Below are 13,607 nucleotides of genomic sequence, written 5' to 3'. Positions count from 1 at the left end.
AACACATAGCAATCCTCCTTCCTTGGCCTCCCAAGTGCTGGCATTACAGGCACATACAGTCACAGAAACCTCTAAAATTCCTGTATATGAGCATCAACTGGATAGGAATCAGTGTCCAAGTTCATGCTTTGCTCCTCATGTGGTGACAAGAAATACAGGGAGAAGTCACATGGAAAGGGAACAGAGCTGCTCTGTAGTGTTTGCTGAAATCTGCCCTGGCAATTAGACACAGGGATGACTGCCCAGCCCAGGAGAGTGAGAAGCCAGTAACCCTGGTGCCACCTCACAGGGAATGAATGAAGCAGTCTTTAGCTCTGTGGTTCTGGAGAGGGAGGGAGCCCTCTGCTGGAGGAACAGGCCCTCAGCCTGCCCAGGCAGAAGATGTCTGCAGGGTCTGCAAATGAGCCTGAGTGCCAAGCACTGAGCCAAGCCAGAGTGCCCAGCACTCCAAAGACACAGGGACAAGAGACAAAGGGCAGCCCTTGCCCCCATTCCCACTTCCACTGGCTCTCTACTCACCTTCACAAAGGTGTTGACGGCCATGATGGCCATGTCAGGCTGACTCTTGGCGTAGTTCATCAAGTACAGGTACACCAGCTTCTTCAGCTCCAGGTTGTCTGTCTGCATGCAGTTCACCACATCAGGGAAGAGAGCACTGCAAAACCAACACAGCATCAGTAGAGGCTGAAGACAGAAAAGCAGGCTTTTCAGGCAGCTAACTGCAGGCAAGGGAAGGGATGACAGTGAGAAGTAGGGAAAAGTTTGAGTTTCTCATTTGTAAAGATGGTGCAACAGAAATGGCTTTGAGGCTGGGGCCTGGGCTTAGTGGTAGAGCACTTGCCTAGCATATACAAAGCCCAGGGTTCAATTCCCAGCACCCCACTTCTCCAGGCCCTTGTGATACTTAAAGAGACAGCATTCCTAAAGCATCTGGTCTTCCCTGGGTTATCACTCTTTTCCCTTCCATAGCACTTCATGTGGTCCCTTATATTGGGCTGCTGCTGCTACAGCACCTCAGGGAAGCAGGGCTGGAGGGACCGGTTTGGCAACCACTAAGAACCAGTAAGGTATACTGGGCATTTACTCTGTGCCAGGCGTGGTGCTAAGGGCTGGACATGCTTCATCTCAGGAGCCAGGGAGTGTTCCCTTTTCAGATAACTCTGAGGTTAGGAAATGTCAAACATCCAGGCAGTGGTGGCTCACTTTTAATCCCAGCACTCAGGAGGTTGAGGCAGGTGGATCTCTGAGTTTGAGATCAGCCTGGCCTACTGAATGAATTCCAGGACAGCCAGGGTTGCACAGAGAAACTCTGTCTCCAACTCACACTGCTCCCCATCCCAAAATGGCAAACAACATGAGAAGCCAGATCTATGACCTTTGCTATACTTGGTAAGACTCTTCCCAACATGGTACCAGAATGATTCCAGTCACAGGCCTTGAAACGTGGAATACAAAGATCAGTTTTCTGGAATTTGAACCATCACCCTCTGTCTTGATTCCTAGACTTTTATTGCCAAGAACAAGGTAGCATAGAGCATGAAGGGGGAACCCAGCAGGACAGGTTGCCTCAGAGCTGCAGTGGATAAAGTCACCTGCAAAGATGACGCACAGCAAGAACAGTCACTGTGGGGAGGGGAGAGGTGAAGAGCTAACCCTGAGTGGCTCTCAGGCTTTGCCAGCAAAGCAAGCTCTTTTGAGGAGGAAGAACCAGGGTGTTTCCTCTGTTAGGAGCTGAAGGAGAACGTTTTTTCTTTCTAGAAAGTATGAGGCTTACAATGGCCAATCCTTTTAACATGTCTTAACATCATAGTTTATTAAGTGTGTGTGTGTGTGTGTGTGTGTACGTACACATGGCACCAGGCCTCATGTGTACCATAGAACACATGTGGAGGTTGGAGGACAACCATGTGGACCCTGAGGATTGCACATAGGTCATCAGGCTTGGTGGCAGACACCTTTACCCACTGAGGCACCTCATAACCCAGACACCCAAACCTTTTATAATCTGTCCTAACAAGGTCTCTGCTAAGGACCCTCCTACACTGGCTATAGGAAGCCCTTGCTAAGGTTAGCAATGGGGTAGGCAATCTGTGTGGAAGCCTGGACAGTGGGATTGTTCTGCAAAATACAACCAGGGAGCAGCGGAACCTTTGTGGTATGTACAAGGTAGCCTGACATAGAGAGGACAAAGTCTGGATTCTGGAGGGTCCAGACTCAATTTCTAGTTGTGCATTAGCCATGTGACTGTTAGGGAGTAATTTTCTTTATTCTTTATCTCATTTATTTGGCAGGCAAAAAAATCATTGCATACAATGGGAAGTGTATAGAACCCCTGAGAAAATGTATCTGAAGGTGTTCTGCAGACTGGCTAATACACATTTGGAGTTGTCACTTGTATCAATCCAACAGGCAGCTAAACACAGCTATATACAACATGAAGACAGCCTAGACCAGGTGCTGAGTGTCACAACAGAGAAAAATAAAAACAAAAACACATTTCCTGTTCTTAAAAAAACAAAACAAACAACAAAAACAAGCAAACCAAAATGCCCAGCTGTATAGGGTTCATTCTCCTTAAGGGAAGCAATCCTTTGGAGCTTCTGAGAGGGTTTCTGCCACACCCTCTCAAATGTCTGCTGCCCCTTCAACCCAGTCTGCTTCACTTAATGCCTGAGCCATTAACATTTTAGCTTGTCATCCATGTGCAAACAGAATCCTGTGTTTGGAAATGAAGTTTGTCAAAAGAGTCAGATGAGGGAAGATGTAAGAAGAGCCAAACTGGACCCGAGCCTCATGTTAGTCAGCACCTGGCTGTCACAAGCTTACTCCTGCATACCTGACATCTTTGCCCACAGTCATTGATGCAATCACTTTCTTTACTGCTTCCTTCTTCTTCTCCTTCTTGTCACTGTTAAGCTCTGCTTTCAGCTCAAAGATCTCCCCTAAAGAAAGAAGACAGGCATGAGCAATCCATCCTCATCCTGGTAAGATGACTTTTTTTAAACTTAAAAAAAAAAAAAAAAAGATTTAATTATTTTATGTATGTGAATGCTCTATCTGCATGTACACCTGCATGCCAGAAGAGGGCATCAGATAACATTACAGATGGTTGTGAGCCACCATGTGGTCACTGGGAATTGAACTCAGGACCTCTGGAAGGGCAGCTAGTGCTCTTAAGCGCTGAGCCATCTCTCCAGCCCTGGCCAGATGATTTTTTGCACCAAGTTCCCAGAGAACTAGGTGGAGGCAGAGAACAGCTTTAGGCCCTTGGCTTCAGGTAGGTTAAGTGATAGTGAGGAGAAGAACTAAGATGATAGAAGCCTGGAGGCCACGTTGGACTAAAGAATTAGGAACCAAGGACTTGAAGGCCTGCTCAGCTTGACTGATAAAAATGCAGAAGACAGCAAGCTCTCCTCAGCCTCCTCATCTGCCCTGATTCCTCAAGGCTGAATGGAACTGGGGCACTGGAGGGTGGGGGAGTCGGCTGATCTCACACGCAGGCTTTTCCTGTTTTCCCAGAACTCTAGGCTCAAACAGCTTGCTCAGGGTTTCACTTCCTCAGCCTGGGGACGGGAATTCAGCTGTTCTACAAGGGCTGAAGCATGTAATAAATTGTTTGCAAGAACTTGATGATGCAGAAAAAGGAATTGAGGGTATGTGGTTGCCCCACCTCCATCCCATGGAGACAGGACATGCCAACAGATTAGGTGGTGGACGATTCCCGAGCCTTTCTCCCTGCTTGTCCTCATCTTACAGATGAGCAATGGAGGCTGCTCCATAACAGACAAGACAGGCTAAGATTGAAAACCAGGTCTGCTCCCTCCAAAGCCTAGGCTCTAACTAAACCCCTCTGCTTGTTTGGCCCTGCCACGGACACTGCTTGTTTGGCCCTGCCATGGAGACTACTTGCCTCTCTGACCCCATTTTCTTGCCTGTTCCTCTCTCCAGACTGGGCAATGAATTCTCTCACTTGCTCTTGGCTGTGAAATGTACATCTCAGTGCCTGGCACTTTGTTCTGCATGGAGGACAGCTGCTGACCTGATATTAATTAGCCACACAAAGAATTCTAGTCTTAGGTTCTTTTTCAAGTCACAGTTAGGACTGTTATGTGTGGCAAAGTGAAGAAAAAGTTCTAAGATTCATATTGAGAAAAAAGAAAATGAGAGTCTTTTGTTTGTTTGTTTGTTTGTTTGTTTAAATCATGGTCATAAAAAGAAAGTAAACACGGTTGGCTAAGAACAATGACCTAAAGCCACCTACAGATGGTGGTGCATTCCTGTAATCCCAGCAATTGGGGAGGCAGAAGCAGGGGGGATCTCTGTGAGTTTGAGGCCAGCCTGCTCTACAAAATAACCAAGGATAACCAGGGCTACACAGAGAAACCCTGTCACGAAAAACCAAAAAACAAACAAACAAAACAAAACAAAAAAGAATAATGACCTAGCAAAGTCTGAACAGAGTCAATTAAGGACACTGCTTAATGGCACCAGGAATAATCTGTAGATCTCGTGGTTCAAATTTATGAAGGAACTCATCTTCCTCCTCCAAGAGGCACCTGGAACCAGCAGGCAATGACCTTGACCTCCACAGAGATGGCACTGCTTTACTCAAAGCATATGGCCAGTTGATGGATGGAGGCCCCAAGAAGGCTGGTGAGGTGAGCTCAGGGTAGACTGCTTCTGAGATGTCTCCTTCCTCCAACAGGTCCCAATGCAGCCAGTAAGTTCTGGTCCTGAATCACATACAAGGAAACCCATTCCCCCCACCCCCAAGACCACACCCCAGACTCTGATGCTCTTGCTGCATCTCAGCAGAGCTGTGATCCTGCTCTCCCTAACTCCCTCAGTCTTTTATTACAATCTGCCTGGGATCTTCCCTCACTTATAAAATGATCCAGGAGCCAGGCAGTGGTGGCACAGGCCTTTAACCCCAGCACTCAAGAGGCAGAGGCAGGCAATCTCTGAGTTCAAGGCCAGCCTGGTCTACAGAGTGACTTCCAGGACAGCCAGGGCTACACAGAGAAACCTTGTCTTGAAAAACCAAACACCCAACAAACAAGCAAACAAACAAAAACAACCCAGGATATCAGATTTAGATTTGAATCTAGGTATCTCTACTTATAGTCTTTCAATCTGTCTTTCACAGTGAGGGGGACTCATGACAGGTTTTCATGCTAAGCAGGTTCAGCTTGGTCTTGCTATATATCCAAGCATGGCCTTTAACCCTTCATCTTTCTGCCTTTTCCTCCCAAAGCTGAAACTTCACACACCTGGCAAAACTGTCTTACCTAATTAAGCATCTGCTGGACCAATAAATAAAATGCTTCCTGACAAACAGGCTTTGGGATCTGACTCAGTGAAACAACAAGATTAAGAATTTATTGAAAATGAAGTTTTTTGTTTTTTTTTTAAATTCATTTTTATTTTATTGATTGCATATGAGTGCTTTATCTGCAGAAGAGGGCATCAGATTACATTATAGATGGCTGTGAGCCACCACGTGGTTGCTGGGAATTGAACTCAGGACCTCTGGAAGAGCAGGCGGCGCTCTTAACCATTGAGCCATCTCTTCAGCCCCTGGTTTTTGTTTTTAACGTGATCATAAAAAGGGCTGAAGAGATGGCTTTTTGGCTAAAAGCACTACCAGAGGTCTGGGCTTTGACTTCTAGTAACCACATGGTGGCTTACAACTCTGTAATTCTTGTTCCAAGGATCCAACACTCTCTTTGGCCTTTCTAGGCAACAGGCAAAGACATGCAACAAAAAAAAAATCCATACAAAAAACCGTGTGTGTGTGTGTGTGTGTGTGCGCGCGCGCGCGCGCACACGCACGCACATCTTGTCAGCAGACACTAGAAGGGAGAGGGTAAGGAAGGGCTGGCCAGAGAGGTTAAAGCACACCTGCCAGCCACAATTTCCACTGTCTTTTAAAAGCAGAAAAGAACAGAGTCTCAAAAGATATTATCCCAGCTTGGTAAACTTCAATGCCTCAACTTAACTGGCTTAATACTGAGTCATAAGAAGTGAGGGGAAATGTTTATGATAATGAATAACAGGATAAAAACATTTGCTACAAGAAGAAGAAGAATGCCCAGAGATAAGGCCCAGCCTCCTCCCACAGCAGAGTTGCTGACAGAGTGCATGCTTTCCCCGGGGAGGGGGGTGGATTTAACTCTTTGAAGCCTCTTCCCCATGCTTGGTGCCAATGCTCTTTCCTGGGCTCTAGAACAAATGCTTAGGTTCTTAATCATCAGCTGTGAACAGTTTCTGGATCACCATTCCTAAAGGTGCTTCCAGACCTTCACCCTCCCCGTGGTCCCAACACAGCAGGGAACAGGAGACCTGGGGATAGAGCTCAGGTCCCTGGTGAGGCACACAGTACCTTTCTTGGTGGTTGTGAAGTATTTTGAGTCAGTCATTTTGGTCCTCTATCTGTGGCCGGAGCTGCAAGACAGAGAAGAGGGTGGGTCTGTGTTCTATTCCACTGTGTTGAGGGTGTACATGGGGAGGAAGAGAGGGGTTCAGAACACACCCAGCAGGGCAAGATAGCAGTTTATCTCTTTTTCCAGGCAAGTGAACTGTTAGATCATGGTGGGTCTTATTTTGGAAGGTAACTGGGGGAAATCGATCAGTGTTTTGATTGTCCATATTTTTTGACCCAAAAAGTTTCCTTCTAGGAATCTCTCCCACAGAATAGGAGCCTGAGGGCATCTGGCTTTTTCATTTTCATTATCTCTGACTGTACTGACCATACAGACATCACGGTTGTTAGGAAGCAGACAGTTACAGAGTGACTACCTAGAAATAAGAAGCCTGTGACAGTCAGTCATAGCAGGCCCCTTGTTCACCCTGTCCAGCGCGCTCTAAATACCCACTCAGCTGCCCGGCTCAGCTCACCAAAGCTCATGGGGTTCCACCTTCACCTCATGTATGCAAATGACCTTGAGAAATGCAAAGTTTAAGAAATGGGGGGAGGGGTAGAGGGACTGGAAAGATGGCTCAGGAGTTTACAACACTTGATACTCTTGGAGAGGACCCCAGATTCGGCTCCCAGCACCCACATGGAGGCTCACAACCACCTCTCACTCCAGTTCCAGGGGATCCAAACACAGTCTTCCGGTCTCCAAGGACACTGCACACATACACACACTCACTTGGGTATACTCTTGCCAATAAAATAAATATATAGTTTTGAATTGTTATTTATGTGTACTAGTGTTCTGTCTGCATGCACACCTGTGCACGTGTGTCCCTGGTACCTGTGCAGGAGTTACAGGCAGTTGTGAGTCACCATGTGGTGCTGAGAATTAAACCTGGGTCTTTTGGAAGAGCAGCTGATGCTCTTAACTGCTGAGCCGCCGCCCACCCCCTAAATAAATGAAGCTTAGAGCAGCAAGGCAGGGGTGGGAGTTTCTCCTTTCCACAACTTCCATCAAGTTTCTAAAAATCTACAGTTATCTCTAGAAGGCTGAGCTTGGCACATTGTGACTGTAGTATTTCTCAAGTCTGTCTGGCCAGGGTTTTTTGTTTTTGTTTTTTTAAATATAGCATCTCTCAAGATATTACCCAGTGTAAACCTCACTAGTACAAAGCACTGTTGCAGTCAGGAGGTCAGAGGACACACTGAAGCTCCCGCGCTCATCTAGCACCCACTTTGCTCTTCACCAGAGCCTCTTGATCAACAGACTAAAGACGAAAAGGGAAGTGGGGGAGACACTGATGAGACGGCTAGCAGGGAAAAGCCCTTTGCCATGAAAAATTGACCAGAGAGCTATAGAGGACGGAAAGAACTAACTCGTTAAAACTGACTGGATCTCAACATTCATTCATTCCTTCTCCTTCCCTCCCCCCTTTCTCATCTCCCCGCCGCCCCCCACCCCAATAAAGTTTAAAAAAGCAGCCACATGGTATGGCATGCCTGCGATCCCAGCACTCAGGGAGGCAGAGGCAGGCGGAATTCTGTGAGTTCAAGGCCAGCCTGGTCTACAGAGTGAGTACAGGACAGCCAAGGCTACACAAAGAAACCCTGTCTCAAAAAACAAAAACAAAACACCCAAAAACCAAAATCAAGCAGCTAATAAGCAGGGCATGGCAGCACATGCTTAGAACCCCAGCAGAAGGGTCAATGAGTTTAAGGTCAGCCTGAGCTACTAAAACTCTGTCTCAAAAGGAAAAAAAAAAATCTCTCTCCTCTTTCTCCTCTCTCTTCTCTCTCTCTCTCTCTCTCTCTCTCTCTCTCTCTCTCTCTCTCTCTCTCTCTCTCCCTCCCTCCCTCCCTCCCTCCCTCCAGGGGCCACAACACCTGCATAGCAGCAATTTCTGGGAACTGCTCTGACATTTAATAAGAAGTAATCATTTATTGGCGCCTCTACTAAAATTAGAGGTTTACAGGGCCAGGGAGATAGCTGGTGGTCAAAGTGCTTAGCAATTAAGCGTGAAGCCCAGAGTGCTCAGAACTCACGTAAATGAGGTATGGCAGCCTGCCTATAATTCCAGTTAGAAGGTGGAATCTCCAGACCAAGGTGCTGAGCAAGACTCAGCCATACTGCTAAGCTCTGAATCTGATGAGTAAGGTGAAGAGCAATCCCAGATGATTTTGGACACCACACATACCCCGACACACATGCAAACCCACACACATGTGAGAATGGGGAAAATACAGGCACTTTTTTATTCAGTCCTACCAGTGGGCTACAGCCTTTTCCTTTTCTATGTTACAGAGGTTCAAGGGTGCTGTGTAACCTGCTCAGGGAACAGCTTGTAGGCAGCTGAGTGGGAGCATCTCAGTTTTACCTGAGCTCAGGGCGTATGGTCTCTTGAATGAATTCTCCCCCATTGGGAAAGGACAGGACTCTACAGCATTAAGAACTTTGAGAACTTAGCCGGGCGTGGTGGCGCACGCCTTTAATCCCAGCACTCGGGAGGCAGAGGCAGGCGGATCGCTGTGAGTTCGAGGCCAGCCTGGTCTACAAAGTGAGTCCAGGATGACCAAGGCTACACAGAGAAACCCTGTCTCGAAAAACCAAAAAAAAAAAAAAAAAAAAAAAAGAACTTTGAGAACTTAATCAAAGGGGAACTTGATAATCTACCTGTAGTTTTTTTTCCAATTACTCTTTTTTTCCTCCAATATTTATTATATAAATAGTCATCTGCCTGCATGTACACCTGCAGGCCAGAAGAGAGCACCAGAACACATTATAGATAGGTGTGAGCCACCATGTGGTTTCTAGAATTGAACTCGGGACCTCTGGAAGAGCAGACAGTTCTCTTAACCACTAAGCTGTCTCTCCAGCCAATACCTGCAGTTTTTCATGGCAGAAAAAACCCACACACCTGCTAGATGTAGTGGAGGTACATCAGTAATTTTAGCACCCAAGGGCTGAGGCAGAAAGATCATAAGGTGAATTCAGATTGGGCTATAGAATGAGACCTTGCCTCAAAAACAAAAGCAAGTCTGCCACAGTGGCACACACCTTGGGAGGCAGAAGTAAGTGGATCTCTGAGTTCGGAGGCTAGTCCGTTCTACAAAGTGACTTCCAGGACATCCAAGGCTACACAAACACAAAAAACCCTTCTTAACCTCCTGCCCCCAAACAAAACCAAACAAATTTCCAAAGAAAACTCCATACAGCTAAAAAAGATACCTAAGGTTGGTGGGCTAATAGCTCAAGAGTTATAGGTGCTTGTGGCAAAGTCTGACAACATGAATTCAATCTCCAGGTCCCACATATTGACAGGGCCAACTCTTAAAATTTATGCTTTGAGCCTGGCGGTGGTGGCACACACCTTTAATCCCAGCACTTGGGAGGCAGGGGCAGGCAGATTGCTGTGAGTTTGAGGCCAGCCTTGTTTACAGAGCGAGTTCCAGGACAGTCAAGGCTACACAGAGAAACCCTGTCTCAACAAACAAACAAACAAACATTTACCCTTTGACCTCCATAAGTGCAGGTTTAAGAAAGACAGAGGGAGGGGGAAACAGGCAAAAAAGAAAGACATCTGAATGCAGCAAAGTCACTTCATCTCGTCCATTCAGTTGCCTCTCAATGGAAGGGACTCAAACATGTAGCCCTAAATGTGACCTTTGTATTCCCTACTAGGAGGAGGCAAAAGGAAAGGCCATGATGTCACCAATGTGAGCTGTACAGTGTCTTCCCAGCCTGACTGTATTTTTTTCCCAAGCTCAGTTTGTATTACGACAGGATGGCACTAAAGCTGTCCCCAGCTGTTTCCTCCCCCCCCCCCCCCCAAGACAAGCTTTCTCTGTGTAGCCTTGGTTGTCCTAGACTCACTTTGTAGACCAGGCTGGCCTTGAACTCACAGCAATCTGCCTGCCTGTCTCCCGAGTGCTGGGATTAAAGGCATGCACCATCCACACTGGGCTTCCCCAGCTGTTTTCAGTCATCAATGGAACACTAGCATGGATAGTCTGAGGTTGCTTTAAGTCCTTATGGATTCCACAGAACAGCAGTTATCATTCTTTGGGTCATGACCCCTTTGTCAAACTCTCCATATATATCTCCAAAAGTATTTACATTATGATTCATAACAGAAGCAAAATTAGCTATAAGGTAGCAATGAAAATAATTTTCTGTTGGGGGTCAGCACAACATAAGGAGCTGTATTAGAGGGCTGCAGAGTTAGGAAGGTTGAGAACCACTGCCATAAAAGAAAAGAACAGGGGCTTCACTAGCAACAGTGTAAAGAAAAAAAGGCACAATTCTATTTTCTTTTGCAAAGTTCAGAAATAAGGAAGGCCCCTTCACACTAGAACTTCCAGAAAGAGCAGAAGAGACACCAGATCTAATGGTGTAAGTCTTGAATGGTGCTTCAGAAAAGATCTGAGTGCTGCAGGGGAGCCTCTGTATAAGCCAGGATGGAAACAACCATAAGGGAGGGGTATGTCTGCTTGCCTCACAGCTGGCACGGGCCACCTTCAGGCCCCACACAGGGCTCTGCATAAGGCCAGGGTTCAATTGACAGTTCTTCAAAGAAACATAAAGAGGCCACTGGAGACTCCAGGAACACCTTTTCACTGGCAGCTCCGTCATGTAATGTCATGCATTCATTATTAGTAGTAGTTTATTTATATTAAATATGTTCTTTTGCACATGCACACAGCCGCTTTTTTCAGAATGCTAATGAGGTAAAAAAAAAAAAATCAAGAGTTTTCTGCTGTATCATAAAGGGCTACATGGTAAAGAAATCAATTTGAGATCATAACTACCCAAAAAGTCCAAACCAGGAGAGCTCCTGTCCCGTGCTGAGTCTAGAGAAGGATTAAGGCTGCAACCCAGAGAGCCACTGAGTGTAGCACCTAAGCCTCTCCAGCATTAAATCTAGAGGGAAATAACTGGGCATGGAGAGGCATGCCTGTAGCCCCAGTACTTGGGAGGCCAAGAAAGCATGAAAGCAGAGTGCACAGTAAGATTGCATCTTAAAGTAACAAGCTAACAAACAATCTGTAAATACTCAGTTGGAAGGAATAAAACCCACCAAGAACTACCTCAGATATCCAACATTAGGCTGTTGCGGAGTTTTTTCTTCTGCAGTGGAGGAGGCTGTCAGGGACTTCCCCTCCTCTGCAGACTCAGCATATCATCTAGGAGCCATGATTTCCCAGGACAAACCTGCCAGGGACAGATTGAGTGTTGCACGCAAGTGACCAGGAGAGGGAAGGAATGGAAAAGCTTCTTTTTATAGATAGATGGATGGATAGACAGACAGACAAATAAGATAGGTAGGCAGGCAGGCACACAGACAAGACAGAAGATGGGCACAGTCTATATCCCAGCTCCTCAGAAGGCTGAGGCAAGGACTGCTTGAGCCAAGAGCCCAGGCCAGCCTGTCAAGCCACCCCGCTCTGCAGTGGAGCTTCTGACACATCTTCTTTCATAGCGTAACAACTACCCACAAATTTGAGCTGGCCCTAATATGCTAATTTCTGCAGCATCTATTTTGCAGATCCCTCTGCAGAAGGCCCAGTGGGACAGATAATACAGAAATTGTGTTCCTCCAAAGCTGATCACGTCCAGAAATTAGAAGAAAGGGATACAGAGAAAAGTGAGAATGATTTGGAAAGCTACCCAAATGCCCAGGCTAAAAATAAAGACACCACCACTCCACTGTGAACGCAAGCCCCCCGACAGCTTGGTGATCTGCGATAGGGTGCACTCCCTGTATCCCCTCTTTAATGAGCCTCCTCACACCAGCACCAGGTCTTACTTTAGTTGTCTCTTAGCTGTCAGTGCAGAGAAGATCTTACATTCTCTCTGAAGAAATGGAAAAACAAAACAACAACAACAACAACAAAAAAACCATTCAGCCCTGAAAGCCATGGGAAAGCAGCACATTCCTTCCTGTGCCAGCTGTGGCCTGCATCACATCCCTCCTGCATGCAGGAGGCCAAAGGTGCCAAGGCCCTGTCCTCTGATGTGTTCAATCAAGTACATGAACCACATTTAAAAGTTAAGTGGCCAATTTAGACTAGCAAAAGTATAAAGGCTTAGCTTCTATTTTTGTGAGTGGCAGGAAACATGCTCAAAAGAAGTAGTTAAATTGCATGTAGTAGTTCACACCCATATTACTAGTGCAGGACATAGAGGCAGGAGGGTTGCCATGAGTTTGAGGCTAGCCTGGGCTATACAGCCAGAATTTGTCTGGAATAAATAAACAAACAAGGCAGTAATTTGGTAATAGGAACCACTCTGGTGGAAAGAGACAACATTTGGGGCTGGGATCCCCTCAATATTGCGTTTAGAAATGCCTCGAGAAGAGGGCGCTCCTAGAACAACTAACTGGCTTCCCCTCAGGAGCCATCATCCCATCTCCAGCATGATGTCCTGAGGCTCTTCCTGCCACCCCTTACCACAGGTTCCTAGTAACCCACTTTAACACAAGCACACTTTTATATTTACTTGTTCTTGGTGGCCATCTTTGGAGATCAGAGGACAAGGGGGGGGGGGGAACTGGTTGTCTTCTTCTACCATGCAGGTTCCAGGGACCCCGCTCAGATCTCTAGGCTTGGTAGCAACCATCTTCCCCTGTCAAGCCATCTCCATGGCACTAACCTCACTTTTTAAGACTTAAAGAAACCAAACACTAAAAGCTGAAAAGTAGCAATTTCCCTTAGCAGGCTGATTAAGCAGCCCTTACTAAGGACCACTGGCACACTGACCATGGGGGTGTTCAAGGACAGAAAACTACATCCAAAGGCAAAAAGAAGCCCCTCAAAAATCCACCTCATAACAATACTCCTAGCTAGGCCAGCAAGATGGCTCAGTGGATAATGGCAACTTGAGTCTCATCGCCAGGTGGATGGGAGGACTGACTATACACACCCACACGCGCGATGGCATGTGTGCACATACAAGTAAAATAAAGTTAAGACTAGGCTTAAGAAAGTCCTCAACACTTTCCAAATATTTTGCCTTCATATAATTTATCTAAATTTAAATTTTAAAATAAGAAATATAAACTATCTGCTAGGCGGTGGCAGGACTTAGGAGGCAGAGGCAGGCGGATGTGAGTTCAAGGCCAGCCTAGTCTACAAAGCAAGTCTAGGATAGCTAAGACAACACAGAGAAACCCTGTCTTGAAAAACAAAAACA

General features: G+C 46.4%; 1 protein-coding gene across 2 annotated transcripts in view; it reads right to left on the bottom strand.

Annotated features, from left to right (window-relative positions):
• The window catches only part of Ap1b1 (adaptor related protein complex 1 subunit beta 1), a 55,920-nt gene that overhangs the window by 26,594 nt on the left and 15,719 nt on the right, over positions 1-13,607 (bottom strand). For both annotated transcript variants that reach the window (XM_051165170.1, XM_051165171.1), the window contains exons 2-4: positions 6,383-6,444; positions 2,837-2,942; positions 520-655 (exon numbers count right to left, since the gene is read on the bottom strand). In XM_051165170.1, coding sequence (XP_051021127.1) covers positions 520-655; positions 2,837-2,942; positions 6,383-6,419 — 279 coding nt within the window. In that variant the 5' untranslated portion in view covers positions 6,420-6,444. The remainder of the gene's footprint in view (positions 1-519; positions 656-2,836; positions 2,943-6,382; positions 6,445-13,607) is intronic.

The sequence above is a fragment of the Acomys russatus genome, chromosome 22 (assembly GCF_903995435.1).
Source record: "Acomys russatus chromosome 22, mAcoRus1.1, whole genome shotgun sequence".
Taxonomy (NCBI): Eukaryota; Metazoa; Chordata; class Mammalia; order Rodentia; family Muridae; genus Acomys; species Acomys russatus.
This window is presented reverse-complemented; position numbering and strand designations above follow the sequence as displayed.